Source organism: Didymosphaeria variabile, assembly GCF_027946475.1.
Source record: "Didymosphaeria variabile strain IMI 356815 chromosome Unknown scaffold_1, whole genome shotgun sequence".
NCBI lineage: Eukaryota > Fungi > Ascomycota > Dothideomycetes > Pleosporales > Didymosphaeriaceae > Didymosphaeria > Didymosphaeria variabile.
This window is the reverse complement of record NW_026611620.1, coordinates 2,568,054-2,591,671: the sequence shown is the minus strand read 5'-3', so window position 1 is coordinate 2,591,671 and position 23,618 is coordinate 2,568,054. Positions and strand designations below refer to the sequence as shown.

General features: G+C 51.4%; 5 protein-coding genes across 5 annotated transcripts; 1 reads left to right on the top strand and 4 right to left on the bottom strand.

Moving 5' to 3' along the window:
- Window positions 1–3,832: 3,832 nt before the first annotated feature.
- On the bottom strand, window positions 3,833–7,720 carry N0V89_000819 (uncharacterized protein; the record flags this gene model as incomplete). Its single annotated transcript, XM_056209639.1, has 5 exons — window positions 3,833–5,454; window positions 6,106–7,429; window positions 7,473–7,505; window positions 7,555–7,616; window positions 7,675–7,720. 5 exons carry the CDS (start codon window positions 7,718–7,720, stop codon window positions 3,833–3,835), a joined length of 3,087 nt encoding a protein of 1,028 aa, XP_056076461.1.
- Window positions 7,721–8,596: 876 nt separating this feature from the next.
- On the top strand, window positions 8,597–9,946 carry N0V89_000818 (uncharacterized protein; the record flags this gene model as incomplete). The annotated part of the gene is made up of 2 exons (XM_056209638.1): window positions 8,597–9,362; window positions 9,477–9,946. 2 exons carry the CDS (start codon window positions 8,597–8,599, stop codon window positions 9,944–9,946), a joined length of 1,236 nt encoding a protein of 411 aa, XP_056076460.1.
- A 2,306-nt stretch (window positions 9,947–12,252) lies between these two features.
- Window positions 12,253–13,041, bottom strand: N0V89_000817 (uncharacterized protein; the record flags this gene model as incomplete). The annotated part of the gene is made up of 1 exon (XM_056209637.1): window positions 12,253–13,041. One exon carries the CDS (start codon window positions 13,039–13,041, stop codon window positions 12,253–12,255), a length of 789 nt encoding a protein of 262 aa, XP_056076459.1.
- A 6,008-nt stretch (window positions 13,042–19,049) lies between these two features.
- N0V89_000816 (uncharacterized protein) lies at window positions 19,050–20,522 on the bottom strand (the record flags this gene model as incomplete). The annotated part of the gene is made up of 1 exon (XM_056209636.1): window positions 19,050–20,522. One exon carries the CDS (start codon window positions 20,520–20,522, stop codon window positions 19,050–19,052), a length of 1,473 nt encoding a protein of 490 aa, XP_056076458.1.
- Window positions 20,523–21,821: 1,299 nt separating this feature from the next.
- On the bottom strand, window positions 21,822–22,433 carry N0V89_000815 (uncharacterized protein; the record flags this gene model as incomplete). The annotated part of the gene is made up of 1 exon (XM_056209635.1): window positions 21,822–22,433. One exon carries the CDS (start codon window positions 22,431–22,433, stop codon window positions 21,822–21,824), a length of 612 nt encoding a protein of 203 aa, XP_056076457.1.
- Between the last annotated feature and the right edge of the window lie 1,185 nt (window positions 22,434–23,618).

The following is a 23,618-nucleotide window of genomic DNA, read 5'->3' as shown; positions in this document are numbered from 1 at the left end:
AGATGAAGACTGGATGTGTACTGAAAGCTTCAGGCAAACGGGCGCGACCAGCAATGATCATGCTCCGATACCCTGCTCATCAATACTCTGACCGTAGGTTCATCATCCACCGGAGCATCTGAACCGATACGATATGCCTAAAGCGACCGTCATGAAGGTACAGCGTTTACGAATTCAGCACAACGAATCTCGTCTCTTCGCACGGGAACGCCTTGCTACTGCATCCTGGGTCGGATGAGCCCTTGAGAAATCGTCTTTGATCGGCTATTTTCGTCCGAAATCTGCCCTGTGCTCGATGTCGTGGTCATGTTGAAGACGTCTGCCACACCTCGCTTTGATGATGGCCAACTGACCTCGAGCACAGCCACTTGTTGCGCAATTTGAAATCTTCTCTCGCATGTACCGCGCCCGCAAAGCCATAATACGCGAAGTTGGCCGCGCATGTTGCGTACGTTTTGCAAGTCGTCAACGCAGAGCCAAAGGAGCAAGAAGACGAGAGAGGAACGTTGTCCAGTCTGGTGGGCGGGATGAGTCCGCAAAGCCCAACAGCGATATCGGCTTCGCCACATCACCGCGGCTTGGGGCGGCTTGGCGGTGTAAGGAGTCACGCCTGGCCAGTCAACAGCGAGCACGGGTCGACTGATCCACTTTGCACTCTCACACCATCGTTGAGTCACTCCGCCTTCTGACTGAGTGACTAGAGCGTGATGTGGCATATACAAGGTCATGTTTATAAGTCTTGGTAGGATCTTCTCCCGTTCCGTCCCTACCTTTTCCGATCACCATTTTCGCTTTCGCGGCGGGCTCGTCGCCATTTTCCTTTCCGTCTTGTCTTTATCGCCGCAGGTCTTCCCCTCAACATGAGCAAGCGTCACAACAGGAAGCGGACACGGAGTCGGCCCCGTCATCGCGACGGTGGCAAAGCACACTCGAATCACATTCGAACTCTTTCTACCGATACCCAATCTTCTTTTACGAGTACCATGAGTTCATTTCCCCAGCCACAGAACATTCATTATCCGATCGCAACTGTGCCCGCAAATCACTGGCATCAAACGTATTCAGCATGGCAGGACCGCCGTCTTCATTTCGAAACAGAGAGAGAGAAAGCGTTGGAGGCCCAGCGCGTCAGGTTCTTCGGAGGGGAAGCTGGCGATGACATCAGTCTCCTTGAACCTATGCTCAAGGTCGTGACTGACCTTTTCGACGGCATGACTGACTTTGAAGATCCGTGACGCTGCGCTTCATCACGGCCTCCACGCTCCAATCTCCACTCAACTCGACGCTTTGCTCCGATATGCAGAATACGAAGGCTCACACTACAAGATGGAATCACTTGAGCTCACGTGTTTTCTGCTTGAGATTTATCATCTCCAGACACCATCATCGGGCAATGTAGCAATACAAAACTTCCCCAGCCAGCAATACACATCCTTTGGCAATAGTAGCGATACTGCCTCAGCCCACCCTTCAAATCCCATTCCTTTCAACTCAAGCGGTTCTACTACCAGCCAGAGGCGTGGGCACACCATCGAGCTCGGACTCGCAGCAATGAAAGCACACCTCGCCCAGCTGAACACGGCTGCTTCGAAGTTTTGCTGAATTGGTCACACAAAGCTCGGCCCTAGGACTCTGGTCATGCGCCTATGCGTAGGGACGAAGGCAGCAACAGTCATGCACAAAGATTGTATGTACGATAATGGCGGCTAGATGCACGCCAGACGCTCGTCTCGCTGGAGCTAGGCCTGGCTCGTGAGATGGCGCCTTGGTTCGAGCGTCGCTGCCTGGAAGGAAACTGTTCAGTGGCGGAGAAGAGAGGCAGGTGTTAGGTGGAAGAGTCATCAGTTTGGGTTTCGGAGCAGGTGGTCAGCGCGCTGGTGCCTTCGACGGTCGGCACGTTCACACGTGCACACGCGTGCTCCGCGGCGTGGCGTGTCGCGCTTCTCGGGAAGGGCGATTGGATTGTGTAAGAAGAATATGTCGTCTACGACATCAATATTCAACTAGTCTCAATTTTAATTAGCCTTTCCATTTGATTCTGTGCAGCCATGGCTTTCTTGCACGACATAACGACACCGAACTTCATGCATGAATGACACGCTTCTGCTTTCAATGGCACATCAGGACACGTCGCAATGTTTCCTTCAACGCTAACTCTACCATCGGGAAGAGACAATCAAATCTCTCGTGGCCTGTTATCCGGGGAAGGGTCGTAGCACTTTGCGTGATACGCTCAGTAGGTATTTCTTTGGTTTGTATATGGATTGTCGTAGAGAGTCCTCCATTTGAGCCACAACCACGATCCTAGGACTTTCTCCTCCAGTTTATAGATGCTTAACTATTCTCTGCTCGGTCTCCTTACTTCCACGTTCATTGACTCAAATCTACGCTCGCCTAAGTACTTAGGTACACATGACCAAGGTACTAGACGACGTCAATACATCATCAAGCAACGATGGGCAATCGCTTGCAGTAACGAGGATTTATGGGTCCAGACTGGCCTGTCTACATCCTGCTTTCACACGCCCTTCCTCTCACAGCACTCCATCTCCACGATCCACTCTGACTCCTCATTGTTCCTCTTCCTCCTCCCGACCACTCATTCCTACGCTCTCGTCCTCAGATGTAACATATCATCAGCTCTCAACCCCATAAGTATCAGCAGATCCTCTCACCTTAGCAAGCTCCGTTATGATTTTCCTGGTCGTGTCCACAAATTGATAGTGCAATTACCTAGGTATCACCACATGTGCATCCATTACTACACATAGTGCAAAAGCGCGTACCGTGGCTGCAGTAGTAGGCATAGTCGCGCTTGCCCAGATAACGGCGTGCAAGCATGGCGGAGAGGAGCACGACAGGCCAGTTGGGAGAGGTGGGTCGTGTTAGTGTCGATGTGGGAGGAGATCGATGGGGGGTTGCAGAGCAATCAGGTAGTGAAGACGGCGGAAATCGACTTACTATCGACGGTGATGCCCTTGGGGAGATTGGAAAAGTCGGCGGAGTTGAAGGAGGTGGAGGTGTCGGCCATGGCTGGAGCAGCTGCCGTCAGAGAGACGGGAATAAGAGGTAGAAGAGGTTCTGAGGTTGCATGATGGATAGCAAAAGCTGAGACTATACTGTGGATTGGGATTGAAAGAAATGTTGCAGTGGTACTGAAAGTAATGCGGCAATTCAGGTAGTTTATACCTTTCCCTCGCTGCCTGCTACTCCTCCTGGGCTCTTGATCAACTTGATGTAGAACCTGCCATTCTCCACAGCAAGGCTTGATACATCATTCAAAGTCTCGTACAGAATGCCTACTGTTGCAGATGTGTGGATGGTAGACCCGAACTGCCGCAGAATGAAGGCCAAGAAGCGAGGCATAGGTGGAAGAGAAGAAATCGTTTCCTCCAAGAGTTCTACTTGACTAAAAGTTTTTGCAAGCATCCAGTGAATGAGATATAAGGATTGTGTAGTTACTTCACACTTCGAATGTGGGTCATTGGTCCCGTATCTCCATACGGTCATTTCCTCATTTCAGTGCACCCTGAAATGGAAGCCCAATGCACGCCTTTACTGACTGCGCCACCCAGATACTTCAGGTTATCTTCCAGTGCCGACCCCCCGCTTGGCAAGTTGAACAAGTAGTCGTAGTGTACCTTACTGGGATCATTATGCTGGCCGATACAGTTGCTGCACCTGAGTGTTGTGAGACTGTTTCACTCTCCACCATGGAACAGTGAGGTGACCAATGCTTAGGATGTACTCTGTGTAGATCGAACCTCAGAACTGACAATGATATCTTTATGTACGCAATGCCACTTCATGCGGCCTTGTATATATATACACTTCACACCGCACTTGACCACCCCAACCCCCCAGCCCACCATCCAGAATCGACCCATACCTTATTCTCCACGTTGGCCACCTCAACTGCGCGCGCCAACTCCCTCCGATCGACATGCAGATCCTCGTGCCCATTCGCCGTCGCCGTCTCCCTCGGGCTCTCCCTCGGGCTCTCCTTCGGGCTGGGCGTCGAAGAAGAGTCTAATGTAGCTTCCGAGATGCGACTAGGCGAGGCTGATCGCGGAGTCGACGAACTGGACGATGAAGAGGCGGGCTGGGTAGAGGGAATGGCGCCGAGGATGCGTCCGGCGGCGAAGACGCAGCCGCCGACAGCGTGCCGGATGAGCGAGTCGCCTGCTAGGCTCCCGACGATGAAGATGTTTTTGGCTAATTCGAGGGAGGACTCGGCTTTGGCGCGGAACGTGCGACCTGAAATGAGAGTTGGTGAACCGGAGGGCGTTTCGAAAGGACCGAGTTCTTGAACAAGGGAAGGCGAAAGGTAGTCTAGGGTGCCGCGTCGACCGACCACGTATGCGAGGCCGCCTACTTCGCGCGTCATTTCTTCGCCTGATTGCAGGCGTATGGTGACTTGTGCGACATCTGTCATGTCAGACACAGCACTGTGCAGGATTTCGGCATTGGGAAGGCCTTCGTAAAACGAGCCCCAGTCTCGTTGAGTGACGAAGGGATTCGATTTGCGCCGTGATAGCGGAGATCGAGCTGAATGTGTCTTGTTGGATGATACGGATGCGAGCTTCATTTGCCTGTAAACGGTCGCGTACTCTGGGTATGCAGAGTGGTGGCAGCCACGGAGCGGTGACGGCCGTGTGCTCGGAGCCCATTGGTAGAGGTGGATAATCTTGCGATTGGGAGGCGCGGAAATAATAACGTCTGCGGCAGAGAACCCCGACCCGACAACGAGAAGCGGCCTGTGTTCCAGATTGATCTGCGCAACGTGTGCAAGTGAAGGCGGGGGTGGGATGTTGACGGTGAAGATGCCGGAAGCCAGCACTAAATGCTTACAGCGCATACCCAGAGACCCAATTGTAAAGCCATTCGCTGACCGACACACGCCTTCCACTTTCGTGTCTGTATAGACAGCGTCCGAGATGCCCACAGCTTCTGGGTACGCCTTCAAGTACGCGGCGACTTCCTCGCGTGACGGCCTCACAAAATCGCACTGTGCTGCACCCCCGCTCTTCGTCATGTGATCCGCATACGAATATCCGGGCAGACTGAGCTGTTCCGCGTAGCTCAGCGTACCGATGTTGGTGCTTGCATTGACGGGGTTGTCCACCCATTGGCCGCCAGGCTGCGGGGTGTCGCCGATTGCTACATGTGAGATGGCCTTCTCCGGCTCATATCTCCACTCTATGCATGATGTGGGATTGATCTCCGTGTCCGCATTCGGTCGCAGGAGTGTATCGAGCAGGGTGTTGAGCGGCAGCGCCGCTGTGGAGTACCGCAGCGAGGACAGGAAGTGTGCGTGCAGGTTGGGGGTAAGATAGAGCAAGCTGGACTCTTTCCTAAGCTTGTGGTCTAGCAACTGGTCATGGTGACCGCCGACATAATAGGGAATGTGGCCGTGTAGGATGTAGGAAAGGATGAGTGCTGAAGGACCGTTTCCTGCAGATGAATTAGCCCCTCGCGTTCGCGCGGGGTACGCAGTTGCATCACGAACCTATGATGACCGTGTCCACGCATCGTGGAAGCGAACCCGCCATGGAAGGCTTCTCAGCAGGGCAGCAGCAAAGGCCATGAGGGAATGGAGGAAAGTAAAAGAGGAAGCGGAGTCGGACCGGGCGCAAGCGCCAGCCTTTGTATAGTCTACGACCTCAAAATGACGGCTTTTCAAGTCGAGGCGCACTAAGGATCCTAACCGTGGGGCAACGACCCCACGCTCTCGGGATCCACTTCCTCTTCGGACGCGCGATGAGCGCGAGATACTAGTTACTCGTGTTTGGCCATGTCGCGCTGCTTGCTTGCGACACGCAGGGTGTGTGGACGGAAAGCTTACACGGTCGCGTTTTAAGCACCGTCATTACAAGACATAATCACCCCACCGATTGCTTCACTTTCTTCAAGCATATTAAGCTGACAAATACACGTCAAAGATATCTGTCTTCAGAGAATCTGAGCCCAGTTCAATCACGCTTCTCTTTCGCTCCGTGGTATCGCCTCGCTGTCAACCGCTGAATCCTTCCTGGCTCCATTAAAAGCGCAATATCGTAGGAATTATACACAAAGAAACATCTCAGTATCTGTACGTCACAGTACCTCGATCCGTAATGGGCGAAACATCGCTTCCATGCCGCTGGTGTGGCTCTTCTGGTGTTTTGCCGCCGACAGGATAGTCTCGAGCGTACTCTTCCTCTTCTGTGGGTGCAGCTCCGTGCATCGTGACGTTGTTTGCAGCGCTCTCTTGCCGGCCCAGATAGGAGGGCGTTGGTTGGTAAGCCTGCCTGTAAGGAGTGTAGCCATTTGCAGGTGCACTCTCCCCGTTCTGACCCGGTGGCGGTCCAGCTGGTGCAGAGTATGTATGGTGATCCGCAAATGGATTGTCTTCAGACTCCTGCGCCGTGTTGCTGTTGCGGCGTGGTCTACCTGGAGCTGCTTGCAACGCTGGTGGGAGAGGCAGCTCCTCCTTCTTGTAGCTCGTCGGGTTGTTCGACTTCGGCTCATTGGGCTCGAGCCCAAGCGGGGGTAGAATCGGTATCTCAGACTGTGGCGCTGATTGTTGCGGTAGCGGCGGGGTGTATGCGGTGGCCGGTGCCGGTGCCGGCGGCAGGGCGCTGTAATTGTTGTTGTAGTTATTACCTGGGACTGGCGGTGATGGGGATGGCGCGGCCCCGATCGCGCGGCGAGCTTGAAGGACGGCACGCTGATGCTTGGATGCTGCAAGCGAGAGCTGCTCGTTCGTCTCGATCAGCGTGAGCATGGTATCGTCATCCGGTGACGGATTATCGCAATTGATGTACGTTTGCACGCTGCGCTGCGCTGAAGTGCAGCGCTCCGCAAACTCCTTTACAAGTTCGTTGCCTAGGAGTTCGTTTGCAGGAGTCGACTGCACAAGCTGCAGAAGGAGTTTCGCAGACGTCCTGGCCTCTTCGATGCGCGCGGCCAGTTCTACGGGAGGAGGAAGACCCCCGCGATTGCCAGAATTGAACCCTTGTGGTAGGTTGGCATCCGGCCATCGAGGGGCTTGACTAATGCCCCGAGGGACGTGTTTCGCTGCGTCTGCCATGAGTCTCTTCTCCTTGGCCCACATGGAGAAGAGCGTATTCAAGTTCGTGTCATATGCCTTGTCCCTGTGTATGGAATCCAACGTCTCTCTCAGTATCTGAGATACACTGGGGTCCCGTCCATTGCGCAGCAGTTGCTTGACAGTGTCGGCAAACTGCTTATCGATATTCTTGGTGAAGGATGCGCCCGGATTGTCGGCCAAAATCCTTATGAGCATTACAGCATTGTACTGAACATGTGGACGGTCGTAGTTTTCCTTGGAGAGAAACTTGCGAATTTGGGCGGCAGCAGCCTGGGCTGCTTGGGGGCTTGCGACGGCGGATTCGACGATGGTGGGCAAGTGGAGCACTTCTTCACCCTGCGCTTGTTAGAGCTTGCTTTGGACGGCTATTCATACACACCGAGTTCGCTGCACCAGATTCGCAGAAGAGTCTCTGTTTTGCTGTGAGCGCAGTTCTCGCGTCGGACTAACAGGCGACTCACCACACCCCTTGCGGCGTTCGCCTCTGGAGTGTCGACGTTGTCGGCGACCGGCTCTTCGTTTGCTACGGGTACCAGTCAGCAGCTTGTCCGTACATAGCCTCTGCCGCGAAGGTGGCATACAGTTCGTGCGCTTTATCAGGCTCGTGAAGCGCTTCTTGAGCACCATGGCGACAGCCTAGCGGGGCAAGCCTCGGGGACGTTTGATGGGAAGGGGGGGTTTGCGCGCGGCCTTGGAACCAATGTAAGACGTGCAAGTAGGTAGTCTTAGAAGACAAGATGTTGCGCGCGGCAAAGTCGTGCAGATGGATGTTGTTATTTCGCGAAACCGGTCGGATACGATGTGATTTTGTGTAGTCGTGAATCCTCCAACAACCGCCTTTAAGTCCGTGCTTTACCTTCTTTGCACAGCCTCACGTCTGCCCAGCTCTTTGACAGCGCGACGTCAACGGCCGCGTCGACAGATGCTTGGTGGCGCAGAATGCTCCTCATCATTCGCATCTTCGGTCGTGATTCTCTGCTGCAAGCACCTGCGAGAGAGGCCTGCACACGCAGCGGGCTCCAAGGGTCCACTAAGAGCCGCGTAGTCTGGTGTTTAGTGTCACTGGGACCCGAGAAGCATCAACAGAAGCAGGAACCTGTGCCTTCAGCCTCGTCTTGCCAGCTTCCTAGGCATCATACCTCCCACGTCAAGAGACATGATTCGAAGAGACAAGCTTTAGAGGTCATGCCCAGGTGGGAGCGTGCTCACGTGCTCTGCTGTGCACCTGGGCACTTGCGATGACACGGCCGCCCAGCCCTGGCGTCGATCCATCCTCCCCACACGCCACACATCTGGCGATCAGCTGGGCTGCTGCACGTCTCAATACGTCAGTCGTCGCTGCACACTCGCCCAACGCGGCGCTTGCTACACCTTGCCAAGCGGCTCTGACAATGATTAACTTCAGCCTACCAGCATGCCTCGCACCTCGTGCAAAACCCTCACCTTCTGACCTGCACTCGCCTTAGACACCCATCACGCCTACACATCCACCGTCTCATCAAAATGCAACGGGATGCCGCCCCCGAAGTTCCTGCTGGCTATGTCGGCACGAGAAGATACCGCGAAAGTGACGCAGAGAAAGAGTTTCGCATCCAGAGAGGTTTCCCAGAATTCGAAAAAGACATGCCTTCCCTAGGCGACAGGTTCAAGTTCTCATTCAAGGACAATTTGACGTCCTACCTTGGGTCGAGGAACCCCTTCTATGCGCCCGTGGACCCGCAACAGGACTACGTCTGGCTCCTCGACAACACCGCCTACCAGAACAGATTGGGGAGATGGAAAGCAGAGTATGTCGCTTGCTATTTCGTCAAGAACAGCGGAAAAGAACTTTCCGAAGTCGTAGGTTGGATATCTGACAAGGTGGGCCTGGCCAAGGACGAGCAGGCTGAGGCCACCATCGAGAAGAGGGTACAACCGTTGCTGGACCAGATCTTGCCTGCGCATTCTGTCACAGTCGATCTTCAGGGGATGCAGGTTCGTTTAGGACCGAGCGGGCGCGATGGAATCAGTACGGATGAGCTTGCCATTCCTGGCCATGATTACAATGACGGACAAATCATCACCTCGAAGGCTGTCAATGCCGATGCCACTCCCATCAACACTACGTTCGCCACCGCAAAGGGTTGGGCGATTATCAGTGACGTCGACGACACAATCAAGAAGACTCAAACTAATTCGCCCGTTGGTATCTTGAAGACAACGTTTGTGGATGACCCAGAGCCCATCAGAGGCATGCCCGAGCTATACAAACATCTTATGCAGAAACTTGGTGAGTGCTTCCCTGATTCTACCAAAGCTACGTGATTCGGTCGCCACCAAGTCTACAGAATGTCCATCTTCATCCAATATCATGTGTGGCTACACGTACTAACAGCTTTTGCAGATACTCCACCCGTGTGGTACTTGTCCGCTTCGCCTTACAATCTCTACCCATTCTTACGCCAATTTCGCGAGACGTATTATCCCTCCGGTACCCTCATCCTCCGCGATGCCTCATGGATGAATCTTGCTGGCTTCCTTGCGAATCTCACCCAAGGCACTGAGGCCTACAAAGTCGATAGAATGGAGAAGATCTACGAGTGGTTCCCAAAGCGCAAATTCATCTGCATCGGTGACAGCACCCAGAGCGACCCTGAAGCCTACGGCGACATGTACCGCAAGCATAGCAAGTGGATTGGTGCCATCTATATTCGCAAGGTGATGGAAGTTGCGGAGACTAACGAGAACGAGAAGAACAAGCCGGAAAGGTTCGAGAAGGCGTTCAAGGATATACCAATGAATGTATGGCACGTTTTCGAGGATCCGAGTGAGCTGTATGCGAAGGTGGATGCTCTCGTTGCGGCCACGAAGTGAGAGTAAATATATCTCACAACTGAGCGGTGCGGATTGGGAAGCTTGTCTTTTAGCGCATGATACCACGGTCTCTTTCTTCGGCTTTCTCCTTCACGTTTCTGAGAGTACCCTAGCGCTTCTACAATATTCATTGCTTCACTTAAATGAACAAATGAGCCATGCTAACAGAATTGTAGCCTCTAGAATTGAGTCCAAAAATGTTCGCTGACTGAACAACATGCATCTGAAAACACTAAAGCATAACAAAACCCAAACTCCCGAGAATGCATCTATCCCACCTGACTCGCTACCACCGTTTTCTACTCCTTCCGAGTCCTGGAAATTAGATGCTAAGTAGAGGATCCGCCTTAAGGCTGGGTCGCAGATAATCTTAGCAACCGGAGTCCTCTCAGGAATTTGTGAGGTCCAGGCACCCTTTCTAGCATCGAAAGTCTTGTCAACGTTCGTTCCACCCTTAGCAACGATGACCTTGCCTTCCTTATCTTCGATTCGACAGTGGACAGCTTGATTACCTCTTCGTCGCGTTGATCAGATGCCAGTTCGAAAGCCACTCCGGTCTCTGTGCCCTGATCGCTCAGAACGACCCTGGAAATCTTGTCCACGTCATCGCCGCCGTTGCCGCTGCCATTGTCCTTTTTGAAAGCTGGATCGCAGATGATGCTCTCAACCTCCCTATCTTCGAGGAACGCCCATTCGCCCTTGAGGCCATTAGCAAAGGTCTAGTCGATGTTATTCTCGCCACGGCAGGCCTTGATGGGTTGATTACCCGGCGCGATGAGCTTTCACCGGATGTCCTTGTTCTTGACGTTCTTGCCCACGAGGAAGTTGACCGTGTTGTGTTATTCGGGGGTTGCTCTTGGCGTTGGCCTCGTAGGAAGCCGGTGCGGGAACCGAGACCCTTGTCGGCGTTACAGAGAGACGATGATCTCAAGGTCGGTGGTGTAATGCCACGCACCTAGGTGGGCGATGACAGCAGACGTGGAGGCGGCGAGTGCGAAGAGAGCAGTAGAAGGACGTAATTGCGATTCGCAGTTGTTGAGTTGGAGTGATTATGATCCTAATTTTGGAATAGAGAGAAGTGTAAGATAAAATTTAGAACTGTTGTTGAGTTAATTATCTGCTCATAGTGAATTAATGCTCTTCTCCCCCTTCACCAGATATCTTATACTCTTCTTTCTCGCCCCATAACCTCGCTTCTATGTTCGTCAGCTGGGGCAACAACATATAAACCATCAGATGCATCCACCCGCAGTACAGATCCCGCTGGTAATAAAAGGACCCCACTCGAGCCATTACACAAAGCGCTTCCAAGCGTCGTTGTGGCTGATGCTTCACATCATATCACCCTCGGCCCTGCGAAAGCTAATACCTAGCTCTGTCAAGAGGCTGAATGCTTGCGATACGGGTATTTTGCGTGGTTTTGCTGACGACGGCATGTTTGTTTATTGACTTAGCCTTACATGTGGGCGCAACCTTGGCTGCTTGACTGTCAGCATTGGTGATCGCGTCGTTATTTGACGTACCAACGTATAATAGGACATTTGTTACAAACAAAACTCTACGCTGTCTTTTTGGAGAATAAGAAGTTTTAGTGAACCGTCGTCCGGTGACTGTAAGTGAATCGATGATGAGCGCATTCCATCAATCACCAGTGAGATGTGAACTTCCTCACGGTAGAGTCTTGAATGAGCTTTAGACCCTCAAAGGCCCACGCCATACATCGTATTGTTAGGAACTGCCTCCATTCGAACATCCGCCGGCGTTGTTTCGGCAGGCCAACGCCTTCTCGCCCATCGCACCACTTCCTCGATCAAACCCTCAGTGACCTTACACTTTTCCTTCTAGCTATCCAGCACCGCGACAAGGTGCGTGGTCTCAACACATTGCCACTTCTTCGCGACCATCCATTTCAACCAGTGAGGTGGCCTCCCTCGCGGACTTTAGCAGTGATAAGCCCGCAAAGTGGATGAGAGCATCCTTCCGTAAGCTCTCCCTCAGCCGCCCAAAGAGAGTTAGAAGTCTCCAGTCTCTTTTGGAATTAAGGTGAGCAGGTTGATCAAGTGCTCAAGAGGATTTTGTTTGAGCATAACTTTGAGTTACATGGCGGATTAGGATATGTCCGCGATTCGGAGTCATGACGCAGAAAGCGCTTCCACAGAGCTGTGGAAGCACAAGCTCAAGTAGAGGCCAGCGCTTCTTAGATTCGTTATTCTGCAATTGAACACGCACTGACTGGAAATTGGCGGGTACGAAACTTCGTCACTAAACCTGTATAAGCACGCCTCGTGACTGAGACCAAGCACCACTCATAACTGAGTCGCGGATGCCTTTTCATTAGCTGATCTAGCCAGCTGCTTCTCAATAAACAAGGCTCTTCCTTCAGCAATCAAATCTTCCTCGTCAATGCCCTCTATTCCAGCTAACGTTGCTTCTTTCCGCCCCACCAACTTTTCCACATCATCTGATCGGTACAATCGAATGGCCGGAGCGTCTTCGTTATGATAGTTTGGTATCGAACAATGCTCCAAACAAAGCACTTCTGATCTCTTTAGACCGAAGTCCTGGACGCATTGCGACATGCATTTATGTGATGCCCATACATCGCCTTTAGGGGTTTTGAACGTAGCATTGGGTCTTGCGTTGCGTTCGCACCAGGTATTCCAGTTTAAACGATACTGGGCTTTTTGTTTCTTCTCCCGTGTAACAGCGAGCTTCTCTTCGCGCTTCAGTTGTCGCTCTGCCTCTTTCTCAGCTTTCTTGGTTTCGCGCTCTTCATTCTCAATATCCTTGATCAAGGCTTTGATGTCGTCTTCCTCCTGCTTCTTCGCCTTCTTCTCTGCCGGTGACAGCTCGAATGGGATCGTTTCGATGCGCCTCTTCTTGTTGGGGAAGAATGAGGTTATGCGGGCCTGAGACTTGCGCTGTGAACTAAGACTTGATGGCAACGCGGAGGATGACGGCGTTGTGAAGCTCGCGGATTGTGTTGAACGCCGGGGCGGGGTACGTGGGGGCTCAAAAGAGGTAGATGAACTAGCTGCGCCGTTGTCATCAGCCCTGGCTTTGCGCTTTGCTTTAGGCGAAGGCGTGTCAGTCATCCTAACGCAAGAGGAATATCAACGATGAAATATGTAGTCGTGAAATGACCATGGCAACAACGCGATCTTGTATAGCGCCCGATCGCTTCTTTTTGCTGTTCGCGGGGATGCAGGAGGGATTCCGCAGCTGCACAATGTACTATATTTATGCAAGGTTCTCGTATCTCCTCGATAGTGCAGCGTGCCCATCAGACGTGCGAAGGATGTGCTGTCGCAATCTACATGTTCAAGGCGACTCCTTTGCAGCTCGCATTGTATATCTAAACCAAGGCACACTGTCGGCCAATTCCCTCTCCAACAAATTCTGCTCATGCGTCAAATTCTGGACACCCTGCTCAGCTGCGAATTTATTGCGCCGTGTATTCTCCAGCCGGCACCACGTGGACATGAAGAGTGTCAAGAAGAATGCCACACTAACGTCGGTCGGTCAATGCCATCAGCCACAGAAATTCTAGGGACCTACCCCACAATGCCAATGAAGCGGCGATATATTTTGGACCATCTCTCGTGATATAAACGTACGATGCGATGATTCCACTGCAGTCACCGCCCATGACCTGCATCGCAATACCAGTACCTCGCTTCAGACTCCTTCCGATGTTGCCGCTGTTCTATGCCATGCCGAGTGGAATTTGTGGATAGATACCGATAGCTGCGCATACTGTTCTCGTGTATTGGACGCTGGCTTTACCACTACCGCACAGCAAACCGAACCCAAGGATGGCCACAAGCTGGAAGCAAATCATAAAGATACCTCGCTTACCGATTCTATCCGCATACCAACTTGCAGCAATAGTAAAGACACAAGCCACAACGTAGGGCGGGACGGACATCAGCTGGGCTTCATTCGCAGTATAGCCCATGTTCTTTGATGATCGTGGGGAGAAAGAGGGCGAAGCTGTAGATGGGACAGAACCCTGCCATGCAGAGAAACATGTGGATGTAGATCTTCCAGTCGCGAATCGCTTGCCAGACATATTTGACGTTGAAGTCGTTTGATAAGTGGTCCTGGTTGGCTTGCAGCCGCCGCTGAACTTCCTCGTGTTCCAATTCAGTAAGGAAACGAGCCCTGCACCATGCCAGTGAACCCCTAGAGACGTATTGAAGCCTTCGTCTGCGCTTATGTGGCAGGGTAGTCGTATACCTAGGTATAAACCAGTACGCAGCAAGGCTTATGCTCACGCTCAGCAAACCTTCCAAGATAAATATTCAGGACCATGCAGCCTTGCCGCCGACGCCGTTCATCTCCGCGATGGCTCTGGCGAGTATGCCTCCAAAAGCGCCAGCAAGTGTTGCGGCACTGAAGAACAAGGCCATACGGAAATAGTACTTTTTTCTCACACCATTGTGTGATAAATTAGTTCACGCCTGGGAAGAGGCCACCTTCAAAGAGCCCCAGAATACTAAGACCAGGGTAATTCTGGACGAGGTGCTGGCCAACTATGGACACAGACCAACAGAACATGATGAATGTCAGCCAGATCGACGGCCGAATGCGCTTCATCACCATGTTCGAAGGAATCTCTGCTGCAATGTAGAATGGAAAAAGGACCGCGAGGCAGTCATTGTACCATAGGCCGTGGAGCTTCAAGTCCTGCTCGAGGTGATCGAGTTGCGCATTTCCGATGTTCGTTCGGTCGAGTTTGATATACATACAGATGTATCATGGACATGACAGGAAGGATATGCCAGTCGAGTTTGCGCAAAAGTCTCTTGGTGTTCTACGCATCCCGAAGGTTTCACTCCTGGTGGTGTACGTGATATGGCCCATATTGTGTGGGCCTGAAAGTGCGACTATGTAAGCATTGAAGCCACCCTATGATACTCGATCTTGAATCACATTTTGCTTTTGCCAGATAAGCAGAGTGTTTGCGATACGGTAGATATTGCGAACAGTGGTTATAAGGCAGGAGAGAATGACAATTGCGTACTGAGTCTGGTTCTACCCCTGAGTCGCCAGCGTAGGTTCTCAAGTTCTCCCTGATGATGTGAAGTCAAGGACTTGGCCTCAGAGCTCTCGAACATGCGTTTTGGTAACCTTCAAGGAAACGATTTTCTCGAAACCTTTCCTGACCCATGGAAGACGGTATGCTTCATTACCTTCATCTCGGTTTCCATATTATGAAGTTTCTCGACACCCAGATTCCTCGCATAGTGTGGATGCGAGCCACCGGCAATCAGAATCCTGATTCTTCTCCCCTCTACGAATCTATGTGCACACCAGGACAGTGGCAAATAAATCGACTGTGTGCCACGCTTCGAAAGCTAGTCTTTGATAGCCCTCCGAGATGTTACAAGATCTTCCTTTCTCGTTGACTTTGCTGACACGCACGAACAGATCAGCATAGGGGATATTGGTCGGACGGCTAAGCTGAACGATAGGCCTACCAACCATCTCAAGATCTTTGGACAGGGGTTCAGTGGTCAAGGCCAGTACATCTGGGCATTCCTCTAGTGTGGTATCATCGAAGTTTCCTGCACCTTGGCCAAGGAAGCTTACCCCTACGGTAGGAGTGGGGTCTCGAGGGTCAAAGACAAATTTCGAAGACTCTGCTCCCCTCGATGTCTGTCTCTGCATTAGCTTGTTTCCTCCATTAAGGAACAGGATTTGCAAGCTAGAGGACAGAGGAAAGTCAGCCGTAGAGCGCCACTCTCTGCACCAGTGGCACAATACTGCATAGGAGCTTCGCGGTTTGCTTCCCTCGCTTAGTAAGATGTTTATCCAGCCAATTCAATGAATACAGGTTTAACTTTTCGTTGAAACCTGAGATTCTATGCGTCCATTTCCCTACTGCAAATGCAACGTTGCAGCCGCATTCGCGTAATCGGTGCAGGACGATGAGGCATGGTGCAGTATGGTGCATTAGCGGGTACTTGTACACAGTACTACGCCGCCCCACCTGCATCGTATTGCCCGTATTTCCAGAGAGGCAATAGTGCCGTTCCGTACAGTCTTCCTCCCGAGAAATTTGGCGGATTTATTACGACGAAATTCGTATGAGAGTTGGCCACGGAGATTCTTGGTACACGGACCCGACACTAGGCTTCCGAGCTGCAGCGTCAAAGGGCGCACGAGTAATTGGCATACCTAGTTAGGCTATTAGTTACATCCGGCGTACCCGAGCATGGATTGCGACAATGCAGGCTCGAGGAACTCGCTGGTCCTTGCTGTCAGAGCGACTGTGTCACGAAGAGAGCTGACGGATTAGCAACTTGCCTTGACACACCTAGCGCTTACACGAGCGTGAACGATAGTATTGTCGCCAGCCCAAAACGTATATCGCGGCACTTTGGACGAGTTGCAGCCCATCCCTGCGGACACATTCTCACAGAATAGGACTCATGGCTCAAAGAAGTCTGCAACGCCCTTTCTTCTTGAGGAGAAAGGGAGCACAGAGAAGCCTTCCTGGGATGAAAACATTTGACAGGATGATCGATTCCTCCTTGTAAACTTGATGGAGCAGTAGTATTTAACAGGAGTAGTTTCTGTTTATTTTCACTTAGTTTACAGAAGGATATCTGTTGGTTGCGTGGCCGAAGGTCGACAACAGAAGGATGAGTACATGCGGCCATCGTCCTCGAGGGCAGAGGATGTTGATAAGTGATTTATGCGTCACTAATGCTACAGAGCCGCCAGGAAAGTGATTTTATCGAAGTACACGTAGCTACTCTGAGCTGAACTGAAATGTCGCAAGTGACAAATATCAGATGAAGTGGTTGTTGCTACCAGTAGTCGTCAACCTGTATGTATGTGCCTTCCAAATTTGATCAGCGGGGGGCTCGTAAACATGGTTGGCTATCCTGCCGATCAAATATTGCAATTTTGGGGGATGTCATCCTCGACCTTGACACTAAACTGGACTATATCGTATACTGGCGAATAAACACATTGTACGCGCAACACGAGGAGCCTTGGCGCCGTATTGAGAGTCGCCTGTGGTAATGATTTCATAGCTAACTGGACAGAGGACCCACGGACTCAGGGTTGCATTTTCGAAGCTAGGATTGACCACCGCTCGAGTCGGTGTTGAGGTAGGAGAAACCGATGAGGAGGTGATATCGGGGTCGGGCCATGGGTACTGGTGCCTGTAATTGTCGCTCGAAATGGAAGATGCACCGGAAGGCGTGGATTATTAGGGTGTAGCGGTAGGGAAACTCGATGATGTGAACAGAGTCTATCATGTTCGAGCTGGGAGAGCCAAAAGAATCACTCAACATCAGAGTGAACTAGATCGGAAGTGCTGATGGAGCTTTCATTCGATATAGCAGTGATGGATTCAAAAGAACTTATAGAGGTCTCAACTGAGGTGAGAACGACCGAATCTGAGGTACTGTTGGAGCTGTCGATCGTGGGAGTCGCCAGACTAGAAGTAACATCAGAGCTGTCGCTCGAAGTGACCGAGGAGACCGGGGACACCATGGGCTGGTGGTAATCTTCTTGAAGAGTCCGAACACATTCTGGCAACTCGAAGCGTATGTGGAACACTTGCGGAGTCGCACGTACTGTGAGCCGCAGTTACCGAATGAGCTTTCCCAGCAGATATACCCTTTCTAGGCGCCACAGGTTCCAACCAACGATATTTTCTGCTTGTTTGTTGTGTAGGGAGAGATACAGGAGCCGAAAGCTGAGATATAGCGTTTCGAAGCATGGCAGTGGTCGTCCATTCGTCCACTATGCTATTTCAGCAAAAGCTTCTAGATTCACCATCCAAATTACATACCATTATCAATGGGACGAGCAAACTAGGCCCAGGACGGTTACTTATGCCCCACTCACACCTCTGAAGTTCTTTCCGCATCACCCGTTTTGGGAGATCGGAACCCCGGGATCGAAAGGCTAACAAAGATGGTAAAAGTCTTTATGTTAAAGAACGTCTAAAGTAAAAACAACTAAAGGAATAACTGAAGGAATGATTATTAAAAAAGCGAGTGTTCAGGCCAGAAAAAGTGACCGAATGATCCGGTGCTATTTCGGATGGAGATATGAACCCCAACTATAAAAGCTCGATACAATTGTTCATGAGCCGGTGAAATGCTTCCCACGACGTTATAGTCTCTATAAGTCTCTTTAGACCAGTCTTTTCATAGCCACTCTGCGGACCTCAAACAAGCTCAGTGCGTGACGACATTCAAAGTAGGTGCAATCTGACGAGATTAGCCCTGTTCGGGCTCACTAACCTACTGAAGGGACTCCAACACAGGCATGCACCTAGTCCTAGCTGTCGCACAGTACCCTAGGCGCAATTTTAGGATGCACGCTGACACATGCGACCAGTTACCCCTATCAACGCGAAACTCCAATTAGATGATACATTGTGTCCCTTCATGATCTATCTTCATTTGTTTGTCTCAATAACGACTCTTACTCAGTGATCTCTTTCTACAAGAAACCTAGGTCGGCCTATTTCTTCGCTTCAACACCAATAGTATTTATCGAAACTGAATGGAAAAGTTCTTGTGAACATGTGGGCGTTGACCGGACTTTCCGATTTTTGCAGCTTGGCTCAAGACGTCCTCCTGGTCCGATATTGTTAAGTCTATATGCTCAGTGCAGGATTACCGATCAATAGGTGAGCAAACGTGTTAACATTGTCCCTGGCTCAAAGCAGCCTCGAGCTCAGCCATGCTTTATGCGGACGACTGATGCTGCTCCGAGGCGAGCACTTGTTCGCGTACCTTGATCAGCTCACTAGCGAGGTTAGATTATTAAAAGCGAATGTTCCTCAACAAACTCTATTGAGATTACTACGAAAGGTGCATACTTAGTGACTGTGGGTATGGACTTACTGTGTAGCGAGACGGAATTAATGATTCAGTATGGCAGCACTGGTGTCACAGAAGCAACAGGGATAGACCCTCTATTCAACGAGAAGACAAGTAAAGAAGGAAGCTTCTGCAGCACTCTACTGCCAAGTTACAGTGACAGAGCATAGAACCAAACGAGCAAAGAGAAATTCTTCAATAACCTTGAAAATTCGAGGATGAGTGGAAACACGACGGCTGCCGCTTCACACCGGTACCGCTTGCCCATTCATCACATTCTTCTTCGCAGGCTCGGTCACAGTCGGAAGTTCCCTACCCGTCCACGCTAGGTCCCAGAAGGTGAAAGCCGTGAAGATCTTCAAGATGGAGTGACCGTAGACGAAGAGGAACCACACAGGGACCGGGAAGAAGTAAAGCAAGAAATCTTGGGGGTACTTCCAGAACCATGGCGCGGTCTTTATAAACTTCGTCGCCCAGATAAAACCAATTAATCCAGCTGTTAGTGCGCCGCGATGTTCAGACTCCTGGTAGAGCTTGGTGAGCCAGAATGTACCAACCATCAGCGGGTCCCAGATTAGAGCGGCATTGTAGAGCCACGGGAAGTAGGTCGTCCAAACGGTCAACGGATGCCTCCACCATACCGTTCGGTCTAAGAGTAACACCTGAGGGTTCTGGCGCATAGTTGTTCGGCTCCAGCGCAGACACTGGCTTATGAAGCGGCGGCCGCCGTCCTTCCCTAGAACAATGTTGATGGTCGCTTCCTCGGAGCACTGGAACTTGATATGATGACCGTGGGAGCTCACCCAGCGCGTCAAGAAATTGTCGTCATCCGCGTTTATGGGCCCGACTCTACCTCCGAGAAGGAATTCATTCAAAAAAGCGAACTTGAAAACGTGCGCCTGAACAATGTGCGAGCGAACTAGGAAGGTACGACCAGAAACAGTGAAAACACCACCGTCTGCGGCATTAGTCGCGCGAGCCTCGAAATTGTGGCGGATGAGATATGTCGCCGCGATGGCATTCCAATAGCCGAACCAGTACGTGTTCCAAGTGTTGGTGAGCCAAGAGAGGGATGCGTCGGGAGCAGGACGGGGGAGACGCTTAACCCATTTACGAGTACCGACGAGAGCTACCTCTTCTGAGGCGAACGCTGGAAGAGTGGCCGACAGGAAATTGGGTTGCCACACGGCTGTGTCGTCAGCCGAAGCTATGATGGAGGTGCTTACCTCTTCTAATGCTCGTACGAACTGCTCCCTCTTGCTCGCAACCTTGACGGAGACGATTTTAACTTCTGTGACGCATTTAGTAAGTGGCGGAAGTCTGCGCTCTACCTGGTACGCGGAGGTACCATTTTCGAGCTGGTCCTGGAACCCAGAGAGCAGCCCTTCGATCCTCTTCCCCCCATCTTCGGTTGCAGTGGAGAAGATGAGATATTTGGGTTGGTTGTACAGGATTCCACAGAACATCTCAGCGAACGTGGGATTACCTTCTGGACCGAGTGTTGGCACGATGACAGCAACATCGGTAGTCTTAAGGTTGAATTTGGTGGGCGGTACAGCCGGCTTGTACCTGAAGTAGAATACGAGGTTGATGACGGTCTTGTAATGCCGAAAGATCAACAGAAAAGCGAACCAGATCAGGAACGGATCGAGCGAGACTTGCGCAATCTTAGCTGTAGCTAGGAACAAGGCAGCCAACCAGATGTGCCCAAGCAACATGATTGATGTCAACAGTGATGGCTTCTTTGTACGAATGCGATAGTCGAAAACCAAGAAAAGGACCCAGAAGAATGTGGCTGAGAAAGTTGTAGTGGCGAGCGTGACGGACCAGCCGCCAGCGAGGGTGGTGAATGCCATAGCTGTAAGTGTTCAGTTCTCAAAAAGTCAAAAGTACAGTTGTGGCGGTACTGTTCCTTTAGCTATCAGAGTTGAGGAAGCGCTTGGGCAATTGGGAATGTGGTTAAGATTTTGTTGCGAGAAGCTCTTATGTAGGCGTAGGCGTGGGTTGAGTGAGGATTGGGAATGACTCTTCTGCACATAGTGTAGGGCATTGTTGCCGCTCATTGTGTGCACTTCTTTCACTAATGTTCTACTCACCAGTACAAGTGGTACAAGCTGAGATTCAACGGACTCATAACGTTGTGATACACGTTGTGAAGCATAGGGCTGGAAACCATTAGAAAGACTTTTCATTGTGATCCCTATAACGTGCGGCTCGGTATCATCCTGTGTGTGCTAGCTTTGCGTTATCAGCTAGCAAAATTCGAATGTCCACGTTGCTGTGCAGCAATGAGGGACGCACCGGAACTGATATATACGCAATCATTGCATCAAGCCCTCGGAGAATGAACAAAGTCCTGGAGTTGTGGAAACACCGTACGGTTTGACTGCTACAAAAGGTTGTCGTATATCTATCACCACTCACACTAGGTCTAATGCAGATAAGGGTGACTCATTGGAACAGCTCAAGCACCTGAGTCGCGTGTAGGACAAGCGCAAACAGCTACCTATGGTATTGATAAGTTACCAAGAGAACTTCGAGGGAAATTATTCTGATCAAGCAGCAACCTGCTTCGACAAACGATCGAAAGGTGAATCGCGTTGCATTATTGAGATAAGGAATAGGTGGAAGGAGATAAAGCGTGCCGTAGGTTGCGGGTAGGTTCACGAGCAGACTAACAGGTTTGTTTTGTTGCACACCATATGAACCAGCTGGAATAAGGATTTTTTGCAGAGAGAACAGAAAGGATCGAGACGTTGATATAAGCGCACACGCCCAAGAAGGCCGAGTTGGAATGAGGCACTAGATAGACAAGCCGAGACAAATCGGCCTGAAAACTAACACACGATCAGTACTGCCGGTAAGATGCATTGGCGATCGAGGATGAACAGCACATGCATCCTTCGTCCTCGTTGTCATCGAAGGAATCGGAATCGCCCGAGTCGCTCCAACTACCAAAAAGAGTCCGGAATTCGCCAGCTTTCACAGCGGGTCCGAGCCCAATAGCTAGTTGGCGTTCATCTTCCCCCCAGGAGTGCGTAGTTTTTATATGCATAGCCAACGTCGCTTGGTCGTTGTGGCTCTTCCGGCGAGGCGACACGGCAGTATACCTTTCTCAACTCGAGCCCTAGGATGACGTTATCGTCCTGCTCATTGAGAGATATCCCCGAGTCTTGACGGCGAATTTGAGGCCTTGGAGGTGTTGCGCTACCAGGGTAGTCATCCGTGAAACGTGGATTAGACAGCGTTTGGATGGCAGTAACGTAGTAAAGTGGTTGCCGTCGAAGAGCCGCCTGGTGTAGGTAGGCTTGGCTGGACGCTCGTCGACTAGTATAGCGAAAAGCCGAAAGAGGGTCTCTTAGCGTTGTATAAGACATTTGATCGGCTTGGACGAGGACTGAGTTCTCCTTCGAAGAGTGAAACTGTCGTCCAATGAACCGGCCCGCATCGTCACAATGGATGGTTTCTTCGAACTCGGTCTGTGTTGTAGGTACTCTCAACGGGAGGGCATCGTTTTCGTTGTGGTAAGAGTCGACATCGGGGCTCAGGGGATCTACGAGCAACTGTCCGATCTTGATAGACCCGGAGGCCACAGGTGGCATGAGAATTGTATCTGACATGATGATCATGGCGAGAAGTCGACTGGGTAACATTCGGAAATAGGAACATGGAGAGGAGACTCTCAGCTAGATATGTCCGCATAGCACCTTATTATCAGTCGAATGCACCATATCGGTGTTCGGAGACTTAGGTTTTGGGGTTCAAGTCTTACACAGTACATGGTAGTCTGCTCCAAGAGACTGCCACAAGACAGGAGGTGCATAGCTCAACAGCCATAGGCTTGCGGCAGCCACTGCACCATGTCCAGGGCCACTCGTCGCAGGAGAATGCGGACTTCGGCTACAGCAGATGTTCTTCAATCGGCCGACAGTGAGAGATTGTGACCGAGTTCTTGCTCTCGCTTTCTCATGGAGAAACTTCTAGTGGGTGGGTTCATGTGATTTTTCAAGCGCATGTTTTGCTAGCCCAAGAATCCTTGGGCGTGTTGCTTTCACTGAACCACCTGGTGGACATGGTCAAGCGGCGATCACCAATCTTCATCGGCCGATGGCCGGCTATCCTGCTTCTAGTGTTCAATGCGGCAAAAGGGAACATGTTGCACCATCCAGCTGACAGCATGCTCCGATCAACTGCGGCGTCAGAAAGCATGTCATTGTATGGTCAGCACTTGGAAAAGCCGTCGATGCTAGTTGATACATCAAGATGCATGGTATTTGGCCTCGACGTTACCATTGAACTTGTCCAGAGAGGATCCAAACGCGGCGCAAAAGACGACTCCCGGCTGTGCAGATGTATCGCGCACGCACGCGAGCTATACGATTGGCGCATGCTAGCAAGTAAGGCTGATGTCAGTCCCACGAATTTAGCGAGCTGCGGGCGCTGGCTGACACTGTGGCCGAACACGCGTCACACAGAGCGAGACGGTGCAGTAGTCGAAGACTTGCCGAGGATAGATGAAGGCAAGACAAGCTTAATAAGGATGCGAGCGTGGATGACAGCAGGCTTAGACGCAGGGCGAATGGTGGGGACGAATCCGTTCACTTGGCGTTTCTTGTTTGTGGCGTGGGGTCGTGGGTCGCAACTGCTCATCGACGCCTTCTACTACGGAATGACGGAAGGCGCGAGATCCTAGCTCGGCCCTCGTTCAACTTCAACATGGCTCCGACTCTCGTTATTCTCTTGTTCCGCCCCAGTTTGAAGGGCATTGTCTGGGTTCGGCCAGTCAAGGCTTACGGGAGCGCGCGGATACACAG